The 25,043-nt window shown below is 58.7% G+C and overlaps 1 protein-coding gene across 2 annotated transcripts in view; it reads left to right on the forward strand.

Annotated features, from left to right (window-relative positions):
• The first annotated feature begins 298 nt into the window (after positions 1-298).
• KDM5B (lysine demethylase 5B) overlaps positions 299-25,043 on the forward strand; it is a 78,018-nt gene continuing 53,273 nt past the window's right edge. For both annotated transcript variants that reach the window (XM_068164718.1, XM_068164719.1), the window contains exons 1-4: positions 299-1,247; positions 16,677-16,754; positions 18,363-18,485; positions 19,298-19,468. In XM_068164718.1, the coding sequence (XP_068020819.1) occupies positions 1,110-1,247; positions 16,677-16,754; positions 18,363-18,485; positions 19,298-19,468 (510 nt within the window). In that variant the 5' untranslated portion in view covers positions 299-1,109. The remainder of the gene's footprint in view (positions 1,248-16,676; positions 16,755-18,362; positions 18,486-19,297; positions 19,469-25,043) is intronic.

A 25,043-nucleotide genomic window follows, 5' to 3' on the forward strand; every position in this document is an offset into this window, starting at 1 on the left:
GGGGCTCCTCCTCGTGCTCCCCGGGCCGGCGCAGGGGCTCCGCCGTACCCCCAAGGCGGCAGGACAATGGGCTCGGGTGTACCCCCCCCGCGGGACGCGGAACAAAGGGGCCGCGCCGGGGCCGCCGGGGGCTGCCGGGGCCGGGCCCAGACAATGCAGCCGCGCGGAGCCCGAGGCCCCGCCCCGGCGGTGACGCAGCCGCGGCAGAGCCAATGGCGGCGAGCGGAGAGGCTCTTTAAAAAAAGAAGCGCCGGCCGTCGGTTGCTGTCAGCTGTGGCGGATCCCTCCGCGCATGTAAACAGAGCTGCGGAGGGGCCGCGGCTCCATGTGCCGTTCGCCGACGCGGGGCGGTTTAACGGCTCCGAGCCGCGCCGCATCCGCCCGGCCCCGGCAGCGCGGAGACAGCGGCCCCTGGAGCGGGGGCAGCTGTGCTGGGCAGTGGTGGGGCCCAGAGCGGAGGGCACGAAGTACGCGAGCCGAGGGGCCTCCCGAACCAGCGGTGCTGGGGGAGCGGTCACGAGAGGGGCCGGGGCCGCGCCTGAGGCCCGGGGCGAGGGGCCGCGCACAAAGGCTGCGGTGTGCTGCCCCGGGAGAGGGGAGCTGAGGGCTGGGGCCTGGCCGGGCAGCGGCGCGGCGGGAGGGCGCTCGGGTGGCCATCCCGAGCGGCGCTCTCAAGGCCGCACTGAGCGCCGAGCCCGGGCAGCAGCCTGAGGGCGGCGCGGGGGCCGAGGTGGCGCTGCCCGGTCCCGGCCCCGGCCCTCGGCAGGGGCAGCTGCCAGCGGCTCTCCCGCCCCGCACGCCTCCCCAGCGGCCGCCCGGCAGGTGGGAGAGCGCTGCCCGCGGGCCGCCCCGGTGGCACCGGGCCCTTCCCGGGGGTCCGGCCCCGACGCCCCCTCACAAAGGCGCGTGACGGGGCGGGGCGGCCGCGCCCCCTCCCCCCGCCCAGGCCGGGGCGGACTCTTTTTCTCTCGCTCTCGAGCTCCTTGCCCCCCTCCCCACCCCCCTCCCGGCGGAGGTGCACGTCCCGTTCAGAGGCGCTCGGCGGCCCAGCGGCTGTTGGATTGTTCAGAGAGCGGCGGAGCGGCGGCGAGCGGCCCTTGGCCCGGGCCATGGCCGAGTTCCTGCCCCCGCCCGAGTGCCCCGTCTTCGAGCCCAGCTGGGAGGAGTTCGCCGACCCCTTCGCCTTCATCCACAAGATCCGGCCCATCGCCGAGCAGACCGGCATCTGCAAGGTGCGGCCGCCGCCGGTGAGTGCCCGCATGGCGCCGCCGGGGAACGGCCTTTGTGTGCCGGCCCGGCCCGGCCCGCACCGCCGACCACCCGCCCCTGCTCCCGCCCCCGCTCAGGCCGGCGGCCGCTCCGCCGCCCTGGGGCGCGCAGGTGACCCCCGGGCAGGTGGGGCGGGCCGGGGAGGGCCGCCGGGGCCGCCCCCTCCGCCGCTCTGAAGTTTCGTCGGCCCCGGGCCGGGGGCGCGAGGCTGGGGGGCGGCCGCCCTCCCGTCCCCGCCCGCAAAGTCGCTCCCAAGTGCCGGAGTTGCCCGGCGGGGCAGGCGGCGGGGCGGCCGGGGGAGCGATGGGCGAGCGGCTGCCCGGCCGCTCCGCGCTGCCCCATTGCCGGCCCCGGCCTCCCTCTTGGCCCCGTCGCTCGACCCCCGAAAGTTCCAAGCTGGGCAGGCCCCCGGGCCCGGCGCGGCCGCGGGGGGCGAGCGGTCCCCGTGCCGAGCCCCGGAGGAGGCAGCTGCCTGGGTGTTGCCCTCCATGTTGGCATTGTGGTGCTGGAGGGACCTCTGCTCGGCCGCCCCTGGTCCCCCGGCGGCCTCCCCCGGCCCTGCCCGCGGTCTGGCCCGGGTTGAAGGCAGGTAACTGTTCCTCCAACTTGAGCACCACCAAACTCCGCAGCCAGGGAGTTTTGGCTGGTGGCTTTGCGAGCCGAATCCTAGGCAGACATGGCCACCATTTTAGAATGCAACACACAGTGGGAAGAGTAATAAGCCTTCATCTCCATCACCATCATCACGACCTGTGGTGCAGCAAGCTCAAAACTGGGCTGGGAATTTGGGTTTCCTTTTGTCGGTCGGCTCAGTTTCCTGACTGTGGAGACCTTAGAGCCTCAGTTTGTGTAGTCCGAATTGTTAGTTCATTTAAAGGGCCAACCAACAGCGCTGGTGGGCAGAGAGGGGCTGCTGGGGGTGGGAAATCTCCAGAGCAAGCTTGTGGGATCCACCTTTATTTGGAGCGAATTGGCGTTGCACCGAGGGGAGGGGGTGCGAATCTGGGGGGGTGCAGCTGGCTGGAGGGAGTTAACGCCACGGCAACCACCAGGACGCAAACCAGCGACCCAGAGCCTTAAGCCCATCCGGCGAGAGCTGCCGCTGACAAAACACTGCTGCCGCTGCCCGAAGTTTTGAGAGGGAGCCTTGGAGTTCAAAGGAATCGTCTTCAGCCACGCAGACTCCTCAGCCCTGTGTGGTGATTGTTGCCGGGACTCCTGTTGGTAACCTGCCTCCTCCTTCCTGGCTGCGTTACTGAGGGGCGAGGAACGCTTGTGGCAGAGTGGATCTTGTCGGGAGAGGAAGAGCTCTCGAGGAAGAGTCCTGCTTTGCAGTGCCGTGGAGGCTCTTCACAGAAGGACACTCTTGAGGCTGGGTCTGGGTAGAGTGTGGCAGAGCCTCCCTCCATGCAGCGTGGCCAAACGCTGCCACAGTTGAGGGGCTGAGATGGTTCTCATTATGCAGCCACCATGGAACTTATGTAACCTTTTTGAGTAGAGTAATCTCTCCCTGGCTTCTGTGTTGTCAGCATCATCTCAGCAGCTGTGAGCAGAACACAACTTTGATGAAGGCTTTTTCCCCCTCTTGTGATTTGCTTTTTTGTTAACCTCATCTCTGTGCCTTGGCTGCTTGTGCAGAGAAGCAGAAGGAGCCCAAACCCTTTAATAAAGGCTTGGTGTGCGCTGTGCTGGCTGTTAGAGACTCTGAAGTGAATGGCTCCCCTCCCAGGGCAGCACTCCCTCAGCCCAGCTGTGTTTGCAGCATGCCCTCAGCCTCTCCGAGGAGCCAAGACCTGCCCTGTGTTTGTGATGCTTCGCTGGATGGATTTAGAAGTGGGATGAAAATAGTTGGAGCTGCCGAGGGCTGAGCACCCAGCAGTTGTACGGAGCCTGGCTTCCAGGGAGCTTAGCTGCCGTGGCTCTTATCTCCCCTCGATAATGACTTGGCTGAGTGGTGCGAGGTGCTGCTGGTTGGCTGCTGGCTCTCTGGCCTAGAGCATAGAGGGAGCTCTTCCAGGGCCACCACAAAAAGCCTTCCAGTTGACGTAGTTCCTGAAAGCCGGAGCCGCAGTGAGCGGTCCCCGATTGTTCTGCTCGGTGTGGTCGAGGGGCTTGTGGTGCCCTGAGCTGCAGGCGGCAGCAGCCCTCTCGCCGCGCTGCGAGTTCCATCGGGGGCATTGTTAGGGAGAGGGAAATCTGCCTGCAGCCAAGGGCAGCGCCTGCCTGCGCCCCTGGGGCGGGTACGTGCCGGGGAGCAGGCAGCAGCGCTGCCAGGAGCTGTGCCCGGCAGGGAATGGCAAATCTGGCTGCTGGGCTCGCCTGCTTTCAGCTGGAACTCTGCTGAGTGATGATCAGCAGAGGAGTTTGTGCTTTTGTGTCGGAGCTGTGATAGGGAATAACGTGGAGTGAGGCTGCTGGAGCCCAAGGGGAGCTTCCTAGTCGGCTCTTGAAGAAGTCCTCACTCCTGAGCTGGCTTTGGTGTTTCAGCAGCAGACCACCAGGCGCTGAGCTCCCTTCTCTGAAGGACCAAGGTCATCCTTCCCTCTGCTGTCTTTTTGCTAACACTAGCTGGGCACTGGGAGAGGTGGGAGAAGGGCACATCTCTGATAGCTTTCCTCGTGAGGCAGGGTCTGAGGAGAGTGAGCTGTTTGGCAAGGGGCTATGGAGGTATCTGAGGTACTGTAGGTGCTGGGTGGTCATTGCATGGTCAGGGGGTGAAAGGGGGACCAGGAGTCTCACAGAAGGTGCAGTGTCTGCATGGCAGCTTCCAGTGGAGCACTCCCAAGAAGCTTTCTGCCTCCTCATTCCAGTTCAGTTTGTTCCAGGCAGCGGTGCTGACTTGGTTTGCTCTTGTTTGGATGGTTCTGGGAGCCTGCAGTGGCTGTCTTGTGGAGGGTGCAACAATGCTCACATTCACTGGCACTGCTTTGTGTGGACAGCCAGGCCAAGGCTTTCTGCCAGCAGCTCCAGCAGAGGCAGACAGCCCCACTGGCAGCAGGGTGTTCGGATGAGGTGCAGGGCTTGAGCAGTGGTGCTTGCTGCTTGCAGTTGAGATGCTACCCAAGCTCTGCTGCTGAGCTGGAGGTGGGGAGCCAGGTGCAGGAGGGCAGAGTGGTGTGCAGCTGGTTTGCAACCCATCAGGTCCTGCACCTGGAGTTTTCTTCTGGGCACTGAAATAGCCTTTGTTAGGGTTTCTTCCTTCCAGCAGTGCTTTAGCAATAGAACTTGGGGTGTCAAGTGGGGGCCTGGTAATCCTGGAAGATTCTTGAGGGCATTGAGCACTGATGCCATTGCCAAGCAATAGTTAAAGCAATTAACAGTAATTAATGGAGGCACACAGTCCAGCAAAGAATGGAAGGTGAAAGGCTGAGCATGTGAGGCTGCTCTTGGGAATGGACTTTTCCTCCCAGTTCATTGTGTGGTTGCTTTGCTGCCATGAGGAGGCAGCCAGCAGCCATTCCTTAGGCCTTGTTTGCCACGGGAATCTGCTTCCAAACCTGCAGGGTTGTACAATGGGCTGGAAATGCTGGGGTGTCCTGGCCAGGCAGGAGATGCAGACCCAGTTTCAGTGCTCTCAAATGCTGTGAATATGGAGGTGTGCTGTTAAGGCCTCCTGAACTCTGCCCTGATAAAACTCAGCCTTTGGAGATCAGAAAGCTGCAAGCTTGGAGCAATTGACAGTGGAGATCTCTGCATTGTTGGCTCACATTTTTCAGTGCATCCTGGAGTGAGGGGAAACTTGGAAGAGGGTAGGAGGAATCCACTTCCTCCAGGGTTGAAACTGTTCAGGGTGCAAGAGCTGTTGAGCACTTGTCAGTGCAGGGTGGAAGGAGGATTGGCACAGCCCTGAGCAGGAGCTCCAGCCTGGGTGTGTGAGAAGTGGCACTGCCAGAGCGGTGCTGCTGTGCTCTGTGAGGCTGGGTTGAGGCAGTTGTGTTGTCCTGCTCTGAGATCCAGGAGTGTGCTTCAGTGCTCTGATGATGGCAATTGTTACTGTGCAGAAGTGATCCCTGCTGAAGGAGCTGCAGATCCTTGCAGCTGTTGATGACAATAACAAAGGCTATGAGTCTAAGGATCTTCCAGGGTCTGAAGCCAAGGGTGTCTGATGTTCATGAGGAGTCCAGAAGAACACAAGAAATGGTTCCCCAGAGCTGGCAGGTTGCAGGGGCAGCTCATGGTCAGAGGGATCCTGCTTGCCCAATAAACAATGGATGTTATGAAACAGTAATCACTTCAGCAGGACTCCATCTGAGGTTTTGCCTTGAAGAACAAAGGAGCAGAGATCACTCTCAGAGGAGGGAGGGCTGTAGGGAAAGAGCTGTGGATCCTGGAGGAGGTCACTGGAAGGGTAGAGCAGTTCAGCCAAAGCTTTTGCTGAAGGCAACTGTGGAGGGTCTGGGTGAGAATCAGGATTTTGCTCTGAGGTACCTGGAGAGCAGAAAATGCTGCCCTGGTTCCAGGATGTTCAGAAGATTGTCAGCTAGAGAGGGCAGGGAGGAGTGTCAGGAAAGTTCTGCATGTGGCAGAACAAAGGTTGAAAAGTGCAAGCTTGGCAAAGCCTGAGTGGTGAAACCCAAAGGGGAGGGAGGGCTGGCTTCTGGGGGTGAAGCTGCTGCTCCAGGGAGGAGTTTTCAGGAGCATCCTTGATCCAAGCAGTGTTTGTTCCTGCTGCCTCCTCCTCTTGTTTTCATGTTGATGAAGGCAGTCTAAACACAAAGCAGCCCAAACCCTCTTCCTTCAACTCAAGACCCAAACCAATTAACTTTTGGAGCAACTTTGTGGAAGGCTCTGGCAATCTCCCCATGCTGGGGCTGTAGAGCATTCCAGGGCTAACCCAGGAATTAGTGCAGAGGAGTTTTATACTTTGACCTGAGCAGGAAGCTGATCATGATTTGATAATGCTCAGAGGCTCAGCCAGTCCCTTCTATCAAAAGGAAAACAGAGAGATAAGTCCATTACAGGCTGGGAGGGAGCCTCCTGGGCAGCCCAGCAGAGGTGCTGGCTGTGTGTCAGGCTTGGTGAGCAGCACTGCAGCTGCTGGCTCCTGCCCAGCGTCAGCCAGGTCCACTGCAAAGTGACCAAGGGGAAGGGGATCAGCTGCTGGGGAAAACACCCAGGGGACAGGAGTTCAGCCTGGAGGGGAGAAGGCTCTGGGGAGACCTAATAACTACATCCCAGTACTTGAAGAGGCTACAGGAATGATGGAGAGAGACTGTTCCCAAAGGCCTGCAGGGCCAGGCCCAGGGGCAGTGGCTTCACCTAGAACAGAGCAGGTTGAGATTGGATGTGAGGAACAAGTTCTGCAGCAGGAGGCTGCTGGAACACTGCCACAGGTTGCCCAGGGAGGGGGTTGGGGCTCCAGCCCTGGAGATATTCCAGGTGAGGCTGGACAGGGCTCTGGGCAACCTGCTCCAGTGGAGGATGTCCCTGCTGGCTGCAGGGGGTTGGTCTAGATGACCTTTGGAGGTCCCTTCCAACCCAAACCTTTCTGTGAGTGGACTTGCCCATTTCTGGCCCTTGGGGATCAAGAAGGGGCAGGGCTGGGGAAGAGATGTTTGAGTGCTGAGCCTCCAGCTCATGTGCTGGCAAATTCTGGTGAGCTAAGGAGATCAGTCACCAAATCTCCCCAGGAAGTTCTCACTCCAGGTGGAGGCCTTGCAGTGCTCAGTACAGAGGTTGGGCAGTGATGCTGAGTGAATTCAGAGCAGGTTCATCTCTGATCTTTAAGTGGCAGAAAGACAGGGAAAAGGAATGCTGTTGCTGATGGTTGGAGCACTGCTGTGGTCACCAGCAGGATGATTTCTGCACTTGAGAAACCCTGGAACGTTGGAGTGTGCTTCAAGAGCAGGGAGAACTTGGTCTCCTTGGCTCAGCCTCTTCCAGTGAGGGGTTTTCAACACTGGCTCTCTAAAGCTGATGGAAGATTTAAGGTGAAGCAGTTCACTCTGGAACCCTCTGTGTGGGGCCCAGCTAGGTGCAGATTTGGGGAGGTGTACCAGTTCCAGACTCAGCACAGTTCAGCTCCCTGGCATTGAAGCTAAAGCTGCTCACCCATGGAGCTCACTGATGCCCACAGCTCCCCTGGGATGTGCTCTCCCCCAGGCCCATGTTGGTGGGCAGTGTGGGAGGTGCTGGGGGTGGTGCTGTGCACATGTGTAGGAGACCACACTGAGCCATGGAGAATGTCCACTGTCAGAGGATGTGTCCAGGGACATTCCCTCTGCTGGAAGGAGCCTTGCAAGTGACAGTGAACCTGAGTGACTGCAGGGTGGTGGCTCAGGCTGGGGCAGCTGCTGCCCAGGGAGCAGATGGGGGAAGTCACAGGAGAAGCCCCTGGGCAGAGCAGAGCTCTGCTCAGCTGAGGCTCCATGTCTGTGCTCTGGAGCCAGTGGCATTGTCTGTAGCTGCTCTGCTTCTCTTCTGGGCTGCCTCTTAGGTTCAGATCTTTGCTTAATCTGAGTTGTGGCATTGAAATCCAGGTTGGACAGCTGCTGGCTGCAGATCTGGAGAGGGTACAGACTGTCTGCAAAGAGCTCCAGGAGCATTCTGCAGCCTCTGGGAGTGTTCTGCAGGATCAGAGCAGAGGTCCATCCACACTGTACAGAGTTGTGTCTGAAGATGGCAGTGCTGCTCCTGGACACTGGCAGCTGAGCCTGGCCCCAGGCTCTGCTCCAGGGTCTAGGTCAATGCCTCTGAAGTGAGTTGGGGATCCTAGAGTCACTGCCAACGCACTGACCCAGTGCCCCAGGGCTCTCCAGCTGTGCCTGCAGTGCTTCTGGTACCCTGCTGGCTCTTGCCTGGTGCTGCCAGAGCCTCCCTATCTGGTCCTTGCATGCAGTGCCCTCCATGGAGCCCAGGCTGGTATCTGCTGCATGCAAACCGTGCTGCCTGTTGATGGTCAAACACTATCTGTGGTTTCCATCCTCTGCCTTTGTGTCCCAGGGAGCTGTAACCCTTGAGAATCATCTCCAGCTTACCTGAGCTTCTCTTTCCCTCCCAGCTGGAGCTGGTACAGACACACTGGGATCTAAAGAGGTGATTCCCATCACAAGCTTCTTTTTGGCTGAGGACCTTAGCCAGGAAGGATTTGTGGTTGTGTTTGTGGTCTCTGCAGTAGATAAGAGAGCTCAGTTTTGTCTCAGATGAGAAGTACTCCCCCAGGGTAGTTGCTGGGGAGCTGGGCACTTGGGCTGTGCTGCTGCACCCAGGCTCCCTTCCCAGCAAGCAGCAGGCCAGGGCTCCTCACCTGCACTCGGGGTGGCCAGGCCAGGACTGTGTCAGCACAAAGCTGATGATTGGAGTCCCAACTAATGTTAGCCTCCTAACAGGGTCAGAGAGGGATTAGTTGCCCTTCAGGAGGAAGCTTTGTGGACAGGGTGCTGGGGCCATAAATGGCAGCAGCCACCAGCTCTGCACAGGTTCTGCCTTCGGAGCTTTTCCTGAGCCTGCTTTCCCCAGAGTCATAAAACCAGAAGGGACCTCCTGAGCCACTGAGGCTGCCTCCCTCTTGGAGGCAGCAGGCATGAAACACCTTTGCAAAGGCAGGAACAAAGAATGTAGGTCAGGCTGGCAGGGTGGGCATCCTGGGAAGCAGTGAGTTGCCATAGCTCAGTGAAGGAGTTTGTGTTTGTCTGGCAGGGAGTGCTGAGATGTTCTTTGGGACCTGACTAGGAGGAGCTGTCTGGCACAAGAATGGAAGTGAGGTCTCTGTGTGTGGCTGGCACTGGCCAGGGTGCAGCTGAAATGCTGCTTGCAGCTCTCAAAAGATGTTGGGGGGGGGGAAGAAAGGAGAGACTGAAAGAAAGCCTGAGGAAAGTTCCTCTTTGCAGGGCTGAAAAGCTGCTCCTGGAAAGAGAGGCAGAAGGAGATTTGGTTATTAAAAAGGCTCTTGAAGCGTGGCTGCCAGGAGGCCTTCTGAGCAGCTCCCTGGCCACTGAACAGATCAGATCCTTGGGCAAAAGTGAGAGGAGGATGAGGGGAGAGGGAAAGTGGAAGCTGACCAACTTGTAGAGCAGCTTCCCAGTGACACTGCTGATTCCATGCTCACTTGCAGTCATGAGGGTGGGGGTGGGTACCTTTCATCAGAGGCTGATTGAGGTGCAAGGTTTAGCAGCTGCTGAGGCTGCTGCCATCCCTCCTGCACCTCTGGAAGGAGGAGTGGAGAAATGGCACAGAACAGCTCTCCTGGCCATTTGCAGCTTGCACTGTGTGAGTGTGAAGCCTGCAGAGCAGTTGGGCACTGCTGCCACTCTCACTTTGCATGGCCTGCTGCTGGGGTTAGCTCAGCTGCCTCTGGCTCTGGCTCTCAAGCTCACCCCAGCCTGGGCAGGGGATTTGCAGTCCCTGGCAATCCTCTGTGGGCAACAGAAAGCAGCCAGATCGTTTGAGGGGAAGAGGCTGGGTGCTGTAAAATCTCTGTTCAGGTTTTCTGCTCTTTGTGTGTCCTTCATCTTAGTGCTCTGTGTGCTTGTGAGGGCAAATGGACCCCGACCCAGCTGCTTGTGAGGACCCTGCAGGTGCCCGGTGGATGGGGGTGGGGAGGCTCCCAGGCTCCCCAGGCACCCAGTGAGGGGCAGTGGCCCTGCAGAGCTGCTTTGTGGTTGCTCTTCTGCACAGCGGGGCTCCCGATGTGGGTCAGCAGCTCGGCAGCTTGGCAGGACAAAGCTCCCTCTTGTGGTGCTGCTGCCTGGTGCGGCGCCGGCAGCGCTTCCCAGCGCCTCTCCCAGCTCTGCCTAGAGCGAGCATCGGCCCGGAGCGAGCACCGCCGCCCCAAGCGAGCACCTCCGCCACCCTGAGAGTGCACGGCCGCCCCGAGCGAGCACAGCTGCCCGGAGCAAGCGCGGCCACCCCGAGTGAGCATCGCTGCCCCAAGCAAGCATCGCTGCCTGGAGCGAGCACGGCCGCCCAGAACGAGCGTCGCCGCCCCGAGAGAGCATTGCCGCCCCGAGTGAGCGTCGCCACCCGGAGCGAGCACCGCTGCCCCAAGTGAGCACCACCGCCCGGAACTAGTGTTGGCGCCCCAAGAGTGCACCGCTGCCCGGAGCGAGCGTCGCTGCCCGGAGCGAGCATGGCTGCCCCGAGCGAGCACCACGGCCCCGAACGAGCGCCACCGCCCCAAGCGAGCAGGGCTGCTCTGAGTGAGTGCCGCCGCCCAGAGCAAGCATGGCCGCCCTGAGCGAGTGTCACCACCCGGAGTGAGCATCGCCACCCCAAGAGTGCACCGCCGCCCGGAGCGAGCACAGCCGGCCCAAGTGAGCGTCACTGCCTGGAGTGAGCATGGCCACCCCGAGTGAGCGTCACTGCCTGGAGCGAGCATGGCCACCCCGAGCGAGCGTCGCTGCCTGGAGCGAGCACAGCCACCCGGAGTGAGCACCACCAGCCCGAGCGAGCGTCGCCACCTGGAGCGAGCACAGCCACCCGGAGTGAGCACCACCAGCCCGAGCGAGCGTCGCCACCTGGAGCGAGGGCAGCTGCCTGGAGTGAGCATTGCCGCCCTGAGAGTGCACCGCCACCCGGAGCGAACACCGCCGGCCTGAGCGAGCACTGCCGCCTGGAGCGAGCACAGCCACCCGGAGTGAGCATCGCCACCCAGAGCGAGCATGGCTGCCCTGAGAGTGCACCACTGGCCCGAGCGAGCATTGTCGCCCGGAGCGAGCACCACCAGCCCGAGCGAGCGTCGCCACCTGGAGCGAGGGCAGCCGCCTGGAGTGAGCATCGCCGCCCCGAGAGTGCACCGCCGGCCTGAGCGAGCACTGCCGCCTGGAGCGAGCACAGCCACCCGGAGTGAGCATCGCCGCCCAGAGCGAGCATGGCTGCCCCGAGAGTGCACCGCTGGCCTGAGCGAGCATTGTCGCCCGGAGCGAGCATGGCTGCCCCGAGAGTGCACCGCTGGCCCGAGCGAGCATTGTCGCCCGGAGCGAGCATGACTGCCCCGAGAGTGCACCGCTGGCCCGAGCGAGCATTGTCGCCCGGAGCGAGCATGACTGCCCCGAGAGTGCACCGCTGGCCCGAGCGAGCATTGTCGCCCGGAGCGAGCATGACTGCCCCGAGAGTGCACCGCTGGCCCGAGCGAGCATTGTCGCCCGGAGCGAGCATGACTGCCCCGAGAGTGCACCGCTGGCCTGAGCGAGCATTGTCGCCCGGAGCGAGCATGGCTGCCACGAGAGTGCACCGCTGGCCCGAGCGAGCATTGTCGCCCGGAGCGAGCATGACTGCCCCGAGAGTGCACCGCTGGCCCGAGCGAGCATTGTCGCCCGGAGCGAGCATGGCTGCCACGAGAGTGCGCCGCCGCCCGGAGCTAGCGTCACCGCCCCGAGCGAGCACGGCCACCCCAAGCGAGCTGTGCTCCCAGCGTGTGCAGGCTTCTGTGCAGTAACCAGCACGCCGAGTGACAGCAGCTTGTGTGGGAACTGTGGAGCTGCCCACCCCTGGAGTGGGAAGTGGGAAATGCTACTCAGAGCTGCGCCTGGAGCGGGTGAGGTGCTCCAGCAGGAGCTGTCTGTGCCTTCCGAGGGCAGCAGTGCTGGCCTGCCTGCCTGCCTGCCTGCCCCCCGGGCTGCAGTTGCTCCAGATGGTGAATGCTGGTGTGCCTGTGAGTGCTGCTCAGGAGGCAGTTGGTGATAAATGGGATGTGCAGCTGAGGTGTCTGAAGTCAGCAGTGGCTTTGTAATAATCTCTTGTGATGCATTATGCAATGCACAGCCTGTGCTCAGCTCAGCTCAGCTCTGCCTGCCCACCAGTGGCCCCAGCCAGAGTAAACCCAGGGTTGTCTCCTGCCAGACCATTCCTCCGTCTCAGCAGAAGTTCTTTCTCTGACTTTCTCCCTGCTATAAGTTAAACATTTGAAGGCTGTCAGGGTTTTGTTTCTGGTGGAGGGCCCCAGCTGCCTGCCAGCCTGCAAGGCCTGTGGTCAGTAGTGGTTCCAAAGCTGCTCCCTGTAAGGCAGCTGAGGTCCCAGCAGAGGGTTCTGCTGTGGGCAGTGTGCAGGCAGTGGTGGTTCTGCAGGGTGCAGAAGATGCCTCTTGGGGAAGCTTGTGTGGGCTGGAGCCCTGGCACTGCTGCAGCCAAAAAGGAGAGAGTGCCCCCAAAGGTGCAGCAGCCAGCACTGAGCAGCAGGGGCATGGGGCTCAGCAGGGGAGTCTGGAGCAGCATCTCTTGGGACACAGTGCTGCCAGTGAGGTGTTTCTGTGAGAGGACACAGGGCAGCTCCCCCCTTTGCTTTCCTAAAAGGAGGGGACCAGCTTCTGTGCTCGCTGCAGGCTGCTTTCTAGCAGTGGGTGCCAAGGCTGCAGCTGGCCTGGGGAGCCTCCTGTCTGTTCCTTGGAGCATGAGCTGGAGGCTGCAGGCAGAGGTAGGAATCCTGTTCCTCCTGTTATGCCCCAGTGGGATGGAGACTCTCCTCAGGGCAGCAGACTCTGTGCCCAGGGACAGTCTCCTGCCCTCCCCTCCTCTGGCTTTCCTGACAGTCTGCCAGCAGCTCATCTGCCATGCACAGCCCTGAGCACACTGTCAGGCTCAGGAACAGCCCTGAGCTGAAGTCTTGCTCCTCTTCACTTTCTCTTGTCTCTTGTCCTCTGCAGATCCTCACTGCAGGGTCCTGGCTGAGGGCAGTCTATGGCCTTGGGGCTGTTGCAGCCTCAGTTTACTCCTTAGCTAAGCAGCCAGGCAGCCTCTTTCCTTTCATTTACTCTCTCAGCCTAAGCAAAGCACTTAGGAGCTTACAGTTCTCCAGTCAGCAGTGTCCCCAGCATGGCCCAAAGGGGTTGTGTGACAGTAGGCTGAACAGGAGCCAGCAGTGTGCCCAGGGGGCCAAGAAGGCCAAGGGCAGCCTGGCCTGCAGCAGGAAGAGTGTGGCCAGCAGGAGCAGGGAGCTCATCCTGCCCTGTGCTCAGCACTGCTGAGGCCACACCTGTAGTCCTGTGTCCAGTTCTGGGCTCCTCAGGTTAGGAAGGAGGTTGAGCTGCTGGAAGGTGTTCAGAGAAGGGCAACAAAGCTGAGGAGGGGTCTGGAGCACAGCCCTGGGAGGAGAGGCTGAGGGAGCTGGGGTTGCTTAGCCTGCAGAAGAGGAGGCTCAGGGGAGACCTTCTTGCTCTCTGCAACTCCCTGCAGGGAGGTTGGAGCCAGCTGGGGGTTGGTCTCTTCTCCCAGGCACCCAGCACCAGAACAAGAGGACACAGTCTCAGGCTGTGCCAGGGGAGGTTCAGGCTGGAGGTGAGGAGAAATTCTTCCTAGAAAGAGAGATTGGCCCTGGGGATGTGGTGCCCAGGGGGGTGGTGGAGTCCCCATCCCTGGAGGTGTTTAGGTGTTTAGGATGAGGCCCTTGGTGCCATGGTTGAGTTGATCAGATGGTGCTGGGGGATAGGTTGGACTTGGTGATCTCTGAGGTCTTTTCCAGCCTGGTTCATTCTATTCTATTCTATCACCACAGTGTGTCCTCTCCTGGTCTGGTTGTCTGTCCTTCTGTCTCTCTGAGCACAGAGCAAACCCCAGACTTTGACAGATGGTGAAAGCAATTGGTTCAGTTTGAAGCTGGAGTTGTGCTGCTGAAGTGTGACACTGCAAACCTTCCCTCCCTGTGCCCAGTCATGTTTCTCATCCTGGGGCCAGGAATATTCACTGACTGGCAGAGCTCTGCAAAGGAATGTCAGAGATTTGCTTTGCTGCTGCCCTTGTCTCTGGTGCTGTGGCAGAGATCCCCAAGCCATAGCCCTGTGCTGAAACCCAAAGTGATGGAGAAGCATCTCCCACAGCCTGGGCACTGAGCAGCCTCCTGAGAATTGGTCATCTCGATCCCTCTCTTGTCCCCTGACTTCCAGTTACAGGATCACAGATGTCAGGGCTTGGAAGGGACCTCTGGAGCTCTTCCAGTCCAAGCCCCTGCCAGAGCAGGAGCAGAGAATCCAGCACAGGGCACACAGGAACACATCCAGACAGGGCTGGAAAGGCTCCAGAGCAGGAGACTCCACAACCTCTCTGGGCAGCCTGCTGCAGGCCTCTGGGAGCCTCCCAGTGCAGAAGTTCCTCCTCAGGCTGAGCTGCAACCTCCTGTGCTGCAGTTTCCATCCATTGCCTCTTGTCCTATCCCAGGGCACAGTGAGCAGAGGCTGTCCCTGTCCCTCCCTCCTGACCCCCAGCCCTCAGCTATTGATAGACATTGATCAGATCCCTCTCAGCCTTCTCTCCAGACTTTGATTACTGGAGGATCAGAATGCCTTGAAGGATCAGAGAGCTTCAGAGGTCTGCAGTGGTTGATGTGTGGTTGATGGATAGAATGCCCAGCTGCTGTCCCTCAGTGCTCTGCAGCTCTCCCATGCTCTTGCCTCTCTCCAGTGGCTTTGGGCTTGCTGTGGTGACAGGATGGGCTTGGCATGGTGCAGAGCTGAGCCTCAGTGCTTGCACTTGAAGGATTTGTGGAGCAGTTACCTTTTGGTTGCTTTTGACCCTGGTTTCCATGTTGGGGATGTCTGCTAAAAGCACAGATACCCTGCTGGTGGTGCTGCTCTGCCTTGGCTGCCTCACACCACAGGCACCCAGCAAAGGCTCTTGGCCTAGCAGAAGGCTCTTGTCTCACTCCAGCATCAGCAGCTCTCCTGTGTGTTCTCTTCCTTCTGCAATTAGTGGTAAGAAGATAGCTTTCTATGCACTACATGACTGTCAGGTTGAACTCAGATCTGATTGGGTTCAGTGGAGCTGTGCACTGCCAAAGCAACTGCATGGCTTGGATGTCAGAGATCTGAGAGATAAAGCTGCTTTGTGGCTGTGTTTATAAATAACACTCCCACTTGCAGGTATTTTGGCAAAGCAATAATCAGAATCCTTTCCAACTGGGCCTGTTCCAGCTGGTGCTGAGTGCTTGCAGGCCAGGCATCAAGAAAAGAAGTTCTTGTGTCTCTTTCTGCTGCAGCTGCTGTTTGTTGTGAGGCTGTGCAGCACCTTCAGCTGGCAGCATGGGCAGCCTCGGGAGTTCAGCCAGAGCCAGTGCAGGTCCTGCACCTGGGCTGGAGCAGTCCCCACCATCAGTACAGGCTGGGAGAGGAGGGGTTAGAAAGCAGCCCTGTGGGAAAGGATTTGGGGCTGCTGGTGGGGCAGAAGCTGCACATGGGCAGGCAGTGTGAGCCTGCAGCCCAGAAGGCAAATCACAACCTGGGCTGCATCAAAGGATGTGTGGCCAGAAGATCCAGGGGAGTGGTGCTGCCACTTCACTCTGCTCTGGTCAGACCTCACCTGGAGTACTGTGTCCAGGTCTGGAGCCCTCAGTACAAGAAGGACCTGGACCTGGTGGAGAAGGTCCAGAGGAGGCCATGAGAATGCTCAGGGGGTTGGAACAGCTCTGCTGTGAGGCCAGGCTGAGAGAGCTGGGGCTGTTCAGCCTGGAGAGGAGAAGTCTCAGGGAGATTAATAGCAGCCTGCCAGGACCTGAAGGGGCTACAGGAAGGATGGAGAGAGGCTGTTCTCAAAGGCCTACAGGGACAGGACCAGGGGCAATAGCTTCAAAGTGGAGAAGGGCAGATTGAGATTTGCTATCAGGAAGAAGTTCTTCACCATGAGGCTGCTGGAACACTGCAGCAGGTTGCCCAGGTGCTTGAGGCTCCATCCCTGGAGATCTTCAAGGTGAGGCTGGACAGGGCTCTGGGCAACCTTATCTAGTTAGGGATGTCCCTGCTGGCTACAGGGCATGGACTGGATGAGCTTTGGAGCTCCCTTCCAGCCTGGACTGTTCTGGGATTCTGGGACTGCTCAGGATCTCAGGCAGTGATAGGACTGGGGGGAATGGAATGAAGCTGGAGGTGGGGAGATTCAGGCTGGAGGGGAGGAGGAAGTTCTTCCCCATGAGAGTGGTGAAGCCCTGGAATGGGTTGTGCAGGGAGGTGGTTGGGGCCCTGTCCCTGGAGGTGTTTAAGGCCAGGCTGGCTGAGGCTGTGGCCAGGCTGATCTAGTGTGGGGTGTCCCTGCCCATGGCAGGGGGGTTGGGGCTGGCTGATCCTTGTGGTCCCTTCCAACCCTGACTGATACTGTGATACTCTGATTCTGTGGGGAGGGGAAGATGGCCTGGCCAGGGTGCAGGTCCTGCTCCCCACTCTCATTGCTTCCCTGGCTTCATTACCTCTTTGAAGGGCACAGGGACATTTTTACAGGGTAGACAATGAAGCTCACTCAACACATCTCATCCTTCCTGCTTCCTAGGCCTGTTCCACACAGAGCAGTTTGGAAGGAGAGGGGAGCTGAGCATGGCTGGAGCAGTGGTGGGGTGTGATGGCTGGCAGGCTGGGGTGCAGCCAAGGTGCTGTGCTGCTTAGGGCTGAGCAGGGTGTGGAGGCTGTGGACACTTCTCCCGTGCTTTTGAGTGGCAAGCAGAGAAGCTCCCTGCACTTTCCTGGTCTGTTGATGAAGCTCTTCTCTTTCCCCAGGACTGGCAGCCTCCCTTTGCCTGTGATGTGGATAAGCTTCACTTCACACCGAGGATCCAGAGGCTCAATGAGCTAGAGGTAAGCTGGAAAGCTGAGCATCCCTCCTGCTCCCAGTGTTGACTCTTTGTTTTCCCCTAGACTGACCCTGAGCTGTGCTTGGCTTGAGCTGACAGCACTCAGGGCCTTGAAACATCAGTTTTTAGTTAGCACAGACACCTGCCTGTCTCAGCACCTAGTTAACAGCATTGCAAGCCCAAAAAGTGAAGTTAGTGCTCATGGAAGGAGCACAGCTCAGGCCTTTTCCTCAGAGGGAGGCTTAGAAGTGGTTAAACTCAACTTCTCAAGTGCCACAGATCTGTGCCTGCATTTTGCACATGTGCAGCATCTTTGAAAAGCAGAAGAGATGAGACATCTCCAGAGTGCCACAAAAATAACAGCCTCTGGGAAGCAACAATTACAGCCCCTGCATTCAGCTGGTGGAAATTTGCTGTTCACAAGCAACTTCCATTCACTGCCTGCATGAATTCAGGAGGGAGGGAGGGAGTGGTGAGCAGCCCTGCTTACAGAGCCACAGAGGGTGAGGGGCTGGAAGGGACCTCTGGAGCTCATCCAGTCCCAGCCCCTGCCAGAGCAGGGCACCCAGGGCAGGGCACACAGAACACATCCAGGGGGGGCTGGAAAGGCTCCAGAGGAGACTCCACAGCCTCTCTGGGCAGCCTGCTCCAGGCTCCAGCAGCCTCCCAGGGGCAAAGTTTCCCCTCCTATTCCCCTGGCAGCTGCTCTGCTCCAGCTTGCCCCCAGTGCCCCTTGTGCTGTGCTTGGCCATCCCTGAGCAGAGCCTGGCCCCAGCCCTGCACAGCTTTATCCCCAGCCCTGAGGGCAGCCCTCAGGCTGCTCTGCTCCCAGCTCCCAGCCCCAGCTGCCTCAGCTGTGCTCACAGGGAGATGTTCCACTGCCTGCAGCAGCTCTGGACTGGACCCTCTCAAGCAGTTCCCTGAGTTTCTTGACCTGAGGGGCCCAGAACTTGGCACAATATTCCAGCTGTGGCCTCAGGAGGGCAGAATGGAGGGGAAGGAAATCCTCTGTGACCTATTACCCACAGCCCTTAGCTCACTGCTGGTATGAGCTGGACTGAAGGTGACTCTTTGCCTGCCTGAGTTTTCTCCTTATGCTACTAAGTTCCTGGTGTGGTTCTGTGAAGTGCCAGGGTGAGCAGAGCCAGAGCAAGGGGGAATGGTTGGGAGATGAAGGAGAGTAGGTTTACACTGGGTCTCAAGAAGAAGTTCTTCAGTATGAAGCTGGTGAGACTCTGGAGCAGGGAGGCTGTGGATGTCCCCTCCCTGGGGGTGTTCAGGGCCTGGCTGGATGAGGCCTTGAGCAACTAAGTCTAGTTGAGAGGTGTCCCTGGCCATGGCAGGGGGGTTGGGGCAGGTGAGCTCTGAGGTCCCTTCCAAGCTGAGCCACTCTGTGTTTCCATGAAAAGATAAAGACTTGGGGGAGCCCTAGGGGGCTGCTTGGAAGGCTTTGGGGTTTGTGTATGACCACTGCAGAATTGCTCTTGCAGAGGAGGAAGCCAGGCAGGCAGCTGGGGCTGCTGTGCTGTAAGCAGTGTGGTGCAGGAGCTCCACCTCTCCACCTGCATTCAGGCTGCAGTTCATTTGTTGTTTGTGGGTTGGTTTCTTTCAGGCCCAAACTCGTGTGAAGCTGAACTTTCTGGACCAGATTGCCAAGTTCTGGGAGCTTCAGGGATGCACACTGAAGATTCCCCATGTGGAGAGGAAGATCTTGGATTTGTTTCAGCTTAACAGAGTAAGGCTGCTGAAAGGGGAGGCACTTGTCCTAAAGAGCTCCAGCTGCTGTGCTGGGATCCCAGGGGCTCAAGGGAGCTTTGGGGATGTTGCTTTGTGCAATCCAGCAGAGCTGATGTGACCAAATGGTAACAAAGGCAGTGGGGGGCTCCATCTGAGCTGGGACATCCAATGACACTTCCAGCTTTCCCTTAAGACTGGGCACAAACTGGTCAAGAACAAACCTCAGGCTTCACTGGAGAAGGCTTCTGAGCCGTGGCAGCAGTGAGGGAAACATTTTCCCTCTGGAAATATGGGAGAAGAAATCCAGGGGCTTGTAGGGTGAAGCTTGGCAAACTTCCAGAGGTGTTGGTGTATCCTGCTGGGAAGGGCTGGGATTCACTGGCCCCAAGCCTGTGTTCTCTCCTTTCTCTTTGTGCCTGGGGTAGTTTTCATGTGGTTGCTTTTGAGCCTGGTTCACAGTGCTTGTGCCAGCGAGGGCAGCGGATTGTGCTGTGCTGGGATACAGAGCTGGGGGCATGACACACTGCAGCCAGCCCAGCTCTCCAGAGCAGGCTGAATGACTGTCTGGACATCTAACCCAGCTGCTGACTTGGTTGTAGAGCAATTTAACCAGTCTGCAGTTCCTGTCCTGTTAGAGGTATTCCACTTACAGCCTTCCAGCAGCTTCTGTGCTTCCTGTGCTTCATTTCCTTGGGTCAGTCTCTGCTCCTCTGATTTGCCTCAGCAGTGGCGGTGGGGCCTTGCCCTTCAAAGCAGCAGTGCTGGTCATGGCAGCAGTAGATAGCTCAGCCCTTTGTTTCCCCCTTTCAGCTAGTTGCAGAGGAAGGAGGATTCGATGTGGTCTGCAAGGAGAGGAAGTGGACGAGGATCGCCACGCGGATGGGCTTCGCGCCGGGCAAGGCCGTGGGCTCGCACATCCGCGCCCACTACGAGCGCATCCTCTACCCCTACAACCTCTTCCAGTCTGGAGCCAGCCTCTTGGTAAGCTGTGCTGGAGCTGCCTGCAGCACCTTGGGTACTGTGTCCAGCTCTGGGCCCCTCAGGTCAGGAAAGAGGTTGAGCTGCTGGAAGGTGTCCAGAGAAGGGCAACAAAGCTGGGGAGGGGTCTGGGGCACAGCCCTGGGAGGAGAGGCTGAGGGAGCTGGGGTTGCTTAGCCTGCAGAAGAGGAGGCTCAGGGGAGACCTTCTTGCTCTCTGCAACTCCCTGCAGGGAGGTTGGAGCCAGGTGGGGGTTGGGCTCTTCTCCCAGGCAGCCAGCACCAGAACAAGAGGACACAGTCTCAAGCTGTGCCAGGGGAGGTTCAGGCTGGAGGTGAGGAAGAAATTCTTCCCAGCAAGAGAGATTGGCCCTGGGGATGTGCTGCCCAGGGAGGTGGTGGAGTCCCCATCCCTGGAGGTGTTTAGGAAGAGCCTGGCTGAGGCCCTTGGTGCCATGGTTGAGTTGATCAGATGGTGCTGGGTGAGAGGTTGGACTGGATGAGCTCTGAGGTCTTTTCCAGCCTGTTTCATTCTGTGTGCTGGAATTCAGCAGCCAGGCTGCTGGGCTTTTTCCCTTGCTGGAGTCTTTCCACAGACTGCATTTGATGCTTTCTGGCATGCAGGTGGCAAGGTGCACTCTGTGCTGTTGATGCAAGCAACTCAGCAGGCCATAGGCCAACTTCTCACCAAAAGTAGAGTTTGCAGAATTTAGCTCCTCAAGGTGACCTGGGGATGACCTTTGGCCTGGATGACCTTTGGCCTGGATGACCTTTGGAGCTCCTCTCCAACCCAAACCATTCTATGATTCTAACCTCTTCCTGTCTGCTTTGACTACTCCTCCTATTTTCTCTCTGCAGTTTACAGAAGCCTCATGCTAATGGACTCCCAGACTTGCTGCCACAGTAGTGCTGTGCTAAAGACAGCAGGTCCCTGCAGGCCCCCCTCTGCCAGAGCAGGTGTGCTCTGCATCACTTGCACTGCTTTGCTGAGGGGCTGTAGCCCAGCAGGGCAGTTTGTGGCAGTGCCTCACCCTCCCCTCCCCAAGGGTGCCCAGGTGCAAGAATGCTCCATGGCTGTTGCAGGGTAACACTGTGGTCCTGTGACTTTCTCTTCCAGCTTGAATCTTCATCCTTCCTGCTTAGACTTGGCCATTAAAGCAAACACCAGGGCTGGCTGAGAGTGCAAGCACTCATTTATCTGCAAGACCACAGGCTGCCCTTGCCAGCATCCAGTTTTATTTGTCTGAAACACCCTTGCCATGATCTGTCAAAGAGAGGAGTCTTGACCTTCTTTAAGCAAACTGCTGTCCAAGCTGTCAGCCCGTGGCTTGGACCACAACACTCTGTGCTGGGTTAGGAACTGGCTGGAGGCTGAGCCTAGAGAGTGGTGGTGAATGGTGCCACAGCCAGCTGGCAGCCAGGCACCAGTGCTGTGCCCCAGGGAGCAGTGCTGGGCCCTGTGCTCTTTAACATCTTCATTGATGATCTGGAGGAGGGGATGGAGTCAGTCAGCAGCAAGTTTGCAGCTGACAGCAAGCTGGGAGCAGAGGTTGGTCAGTGAGAGGCCAGAAGGGCTCTGCAGAGGGACCTTGCCAGGCTGCACAGCTGGGCAGAGGCCAACAGGATGGCATTCAACAAGTCCCAGTGCCAGGGGCTGCACTTTGGCCACAGCAACCCCAGGCAGAGCTCCAGGCTGGGGGCAGAGTGGCTGAGAGCTGCCAAAGAGAGAGGGAGCTGGGGGTGCTGATCGACAGCTGCCTGAACAGGAGGCAGCAGTGTGCCCAGGGGGCCAAGAAGGCCAAGGGCATCCTGGCCTGCAGCAGGCAGAGTGTGGCCAGCAGGAGCAGGGAAGTCCTTGTGCCCCTGGACTCTGCATTGGTTAGGCCACACCTGGAGTCCTGTGTCCAGTTCTGGGCTCCTCAGGTCAGGAAAGAGGTTGAGCTGCTGGAAGGTGTCCAGAGAAGGGCAACAGAGCTGGGGAGGGGTCTGGAGCACAGCCCTGGGAGGAGAGGCTGAGGGAGCTGGGGTTGCTTAGCCTGCAGAAGAGGAGGCTCAGGGGAGACCTTCTTGCTCTCTGCAACTACCTGCAGGGAGGTTGGAGCCAGGTGGGGGTTGGGCTCTTCTCCCAGGCAGCCAGCACCAGAACAAGAGGCCACAGTCTCAAGCTGTGCCAGGGGAGGTTTAGGCTGGAGGTGAGGAGAAAGTTCTTCCCAGAGAGAGTTGTTGGCCCTTGGGATGTGCTGCCCAGGGAGGTGGTGGAGTCCCCATCCCTGGAGGTGTTCCAGAGGGGATTGGATGTGGCACTTGGAGCTATGGTTTGGTCATGAGGTCTGTGGTGACAGCTTGGACTCGATGATCCTCAAGGTCTCTTCCAACCTTAGTGACACTGTGAGACTGTGATACTGTCAGAGCCCTAATCCTGTTACAGACCTGTCCCTGTCCACAGGAATCAGCACCAACCTTTTACTGAGAGCTGCAGAAATGGGGGAGGGTTTTTGCCTAAGTCAAGAAAGGTTTGAATGGAAGAGTTTTTATTTAGCTCCATGATGAGACAGCTCAAAAAATAACCTAACTTGTGTGGGTTGGAGTGGTTTGCAAGGGGAGCATGCAGAATATGGACAAGGAGGAAGGGTTTGGAGCTGAGGCAGAGCAGGGTTAGAGTGGAGCTGAGGAGGAAGCTCTTCAGTATGAGGCTGCTGAGGCTCTGGCCCAGGCTGCCCAGGGAGGCTGTGGCTGCCTCCTGCCTGGGGGTGTTCAGGGCGAGGCTGGATGAGGCCTTGAGCTACCAAGTCTAGCTGAGAGGTGTCTCTGCCTGGGCAGGGAGGTTGGAGTGGATGAGCTCTGAGGCCCCTTCCAACCTGGCCACTGATTCTGTAGCTAAAAATCTTCCTGCTGGGGAATCTGCTGCATCCAGAGCACTTTGCCTTGTCTCAGACACATCCATGCTGAGCAATGGGAGCAGCATCATTTCCTGAAGGCATTTCTTTGAGAGCTTTGAATCCTTTTAGGTTTGAAAGCTGGGGCTCCTCCTTGGTTTGGGGTGCTTGGTCTGTTTGGAAGCTGCAGTGTCCTGTGACCCCCGGCTTTGCTTTCATGTCTGCGAGCTGCAACTGCCCAGGGGAAGATCTCCAAGCTGGAAGCCAGTTGCCAAGGTGCCACACCTGCTTGGACATGCAAGCACACACAGCTGATGTGCACCTTGGTGCTTCTCTCAGGAGTGAACTCTTCCAGAGGAGAGAAGCTCCTCAGAGGAGCTCCTGGTGCTTCTGAGGGGGCACTCCCCAGGCCCCCTCGTGCCATGGCCTCTGCCACTTGTTCCACAGCAGCCCCCCCAGAGGCTGCACCCCTGGAAGATCTCTGTGGATAAGGCTAACTTTGTTATCTTGCCTCCTGTCCCCAAAGCTGTTCAGACATTGCCCTCCCATGTGTGGCAGAGATGTGCCTCCAGGAGCTGAGAGAAGCCCCAGGAGCACCTTGCCTTGGGCTCACTTTCCACACCCAGAGTTGACTCTTGGGTTTTTCCCTCCTTGCCAACGTTGTCCTCAGGCTGAGGTTGGTTTGCAGTCCCCTCTTTGGGGAAGGATTCCAGCTGAGATTCTCTTTGGCTCTCTTCCCTGTGTTCTGAGGGTCTGGTGCTTCCCCAGATGCTTCCTGTGGAGGTGTGCATTTTAATGTGTGGCTGTGCAGAGCTTGCCTGGGAGTCCAAACATCTGTGAGGTTTGTTTGTGGAGAAGATGAAGCTATCCAGGCTGACAGCTGTCAGTCTGAGATGGGTTGGTGCCTTCCTGTGACATTTCCATGAGCCTGTTGAGAGGAGCTCCTCAAGCAGCCAGGCTGCTCCTGGGCTTGCACTCACTCACTGCTTTGTTGAACTCTTTATCTGTGGCTGATAGTGCTTGCAAGAGCCAGCCAGTGGCCTCCTGGCTTGGAGCAGCCACTGTGGCTGCAGGGCCAGGAGCTGATCATCCCCCTGGGCTCAGCACTGGGGAGGCCACATCTCAAGTACTGTGTCCAGTTCTAGGCCTCTCAGTCCAGGAAGGACATTGAGGGGCTGGAGCCTGTCCAGAGCAGGGCAGCCAGGCTGGAGAGGGGCCTGGAGCCCCTGGGCTGTGAGGAGGGGCTGTGAGGGAGCTGGGGGTGTTCAGGCTGGAGAAGAGGAGGCTGAGGGAGGCCTCACTGCTCTCTACAGCTCCCTGCAGGGAGGTTGGAGCAAGGAGGGGGCAGCCTCTGCTCCTTGGTGTCAAGCAACAGAAACAGAGGCAATGGTTCCAAGCTGCCCCAGGGCAGGCTCACGCTGGACATGAGGAAATATTTCTGCCCTGGAAGGGATCTCAGCCACTGGCAGAGGCTGCCCAGGGCAGTGCTGCAGTCACCAGCCCTGGGGGTGTTCAAGCACTGTGGCCCTGGTGCTGAGGGCCATGGTTTGGTGCTGAGCCTGCAGTGCTGGGTGGAGGTTGGGCTGGGGGAGCCTGGAGGTCTCTGCCAACCAGATGTTTGCTGTGATTCTGTGACTCTTCTGCCAAAGCCAGGTAGTTTCTGCCTATGACTGTTCCATACCTTAAACCCAGCTCTGTGTGTAGCCTTAACTGCTTCTTTGTGGCTTCAGTCTCTGTCAAACTGGCTGCAGGAGTTACTTTGCCAGCTGTCCCTGCTGGGCACACACCATGGAGCCCAGGGGCAGCTGGTGAGACCCTGTGGAGCTGCCCAGAGGTGAGCAGGTAGCATGGATTGAGGAAGCTCTTCAGTCAGACAGCAGCAGCTCCTTCAGGCATACTCAAGGCAGCTCTCCCCTGGGCTGTCTGCATTTGATCCTCACCCTGAAGCCCTGGGCTGCACAGATCTTAGGGCAGCTGTAGTGAACCTCTTGGTGGGCTGGTTCCTACTGGTGCCTTGGTTGTGTTGTAGTGACCATCAGTGTGGCTCTTCAGCCAGGCTGTGTGCTCAGAGGCATTCATGTCCCCTGCATGGACTGGGATGCCCAGAGCCTTCTGCCAGTGCCTGTTCTGCCCAGCTGCCCTGTCCAGCTGTTGGTGTGGTTTGGGTGCAGCTGCATGTGGGGCAGCCAGGCCTGCTCCTGTGGTGCTCAGACAGTGCACACTCCTGGGCCAGTAACTCTGGGTCTGGTCTCTTCCAAACTAAGGCTTTGAGCTCCTGAGTGGCATCACATGGCCAAAGGTTTGTGTGTGCACCTCTCTGCTGAAGGTGTTTGTGTGAGTGGGTTCTCTGGGACCCCTTAGTGTTAACTGGAGCACAGTGAGCAGCTCTAGAGCCTGCTGGCTACAGTGGGTACACAGGAGGGGTTGTTCTTGCCCAGGAGGGTGCTGAAGGGCAGTGTGGCCATGGCACTTCAGGAGATGGTCTAGTGGCCATGGTGGGGTTGGGGTGATGGTTGGACTCATGATCTGAGAGGGCTTTTCCAACAGGAACAGTTCTGTGCCTGTAAGTAGAATCCTGGAATGGCTTAGGCTGAAAGGGATCATGAAGGTCATCCAATTCCAGCCCCCTGCCACGGGCAGGGCACCTCCCACCAGCACAGCTTGCTCAAGGCCTCATCCAGCCTGGTCCTGAGCACCTCCAGG

The sequence above is a fragment of the Melanerpes formicivorus genome, unplaced genomic scaffold (assembly GCF_026170545.1).
Source record: "Melanerpes formicivorus ecotype bairdi unplaced genomic scaffold, bMelFor1.0.p_v2 SCAF_82, whole genome shotgun sequence".
Taxonomy (NCBI): domain Eukaryota; kingdom Metazoa; phylum Chordata; class Aves; order Piciformes; family Picidae; genus Melanerpes; species Melanerpes formicivorus.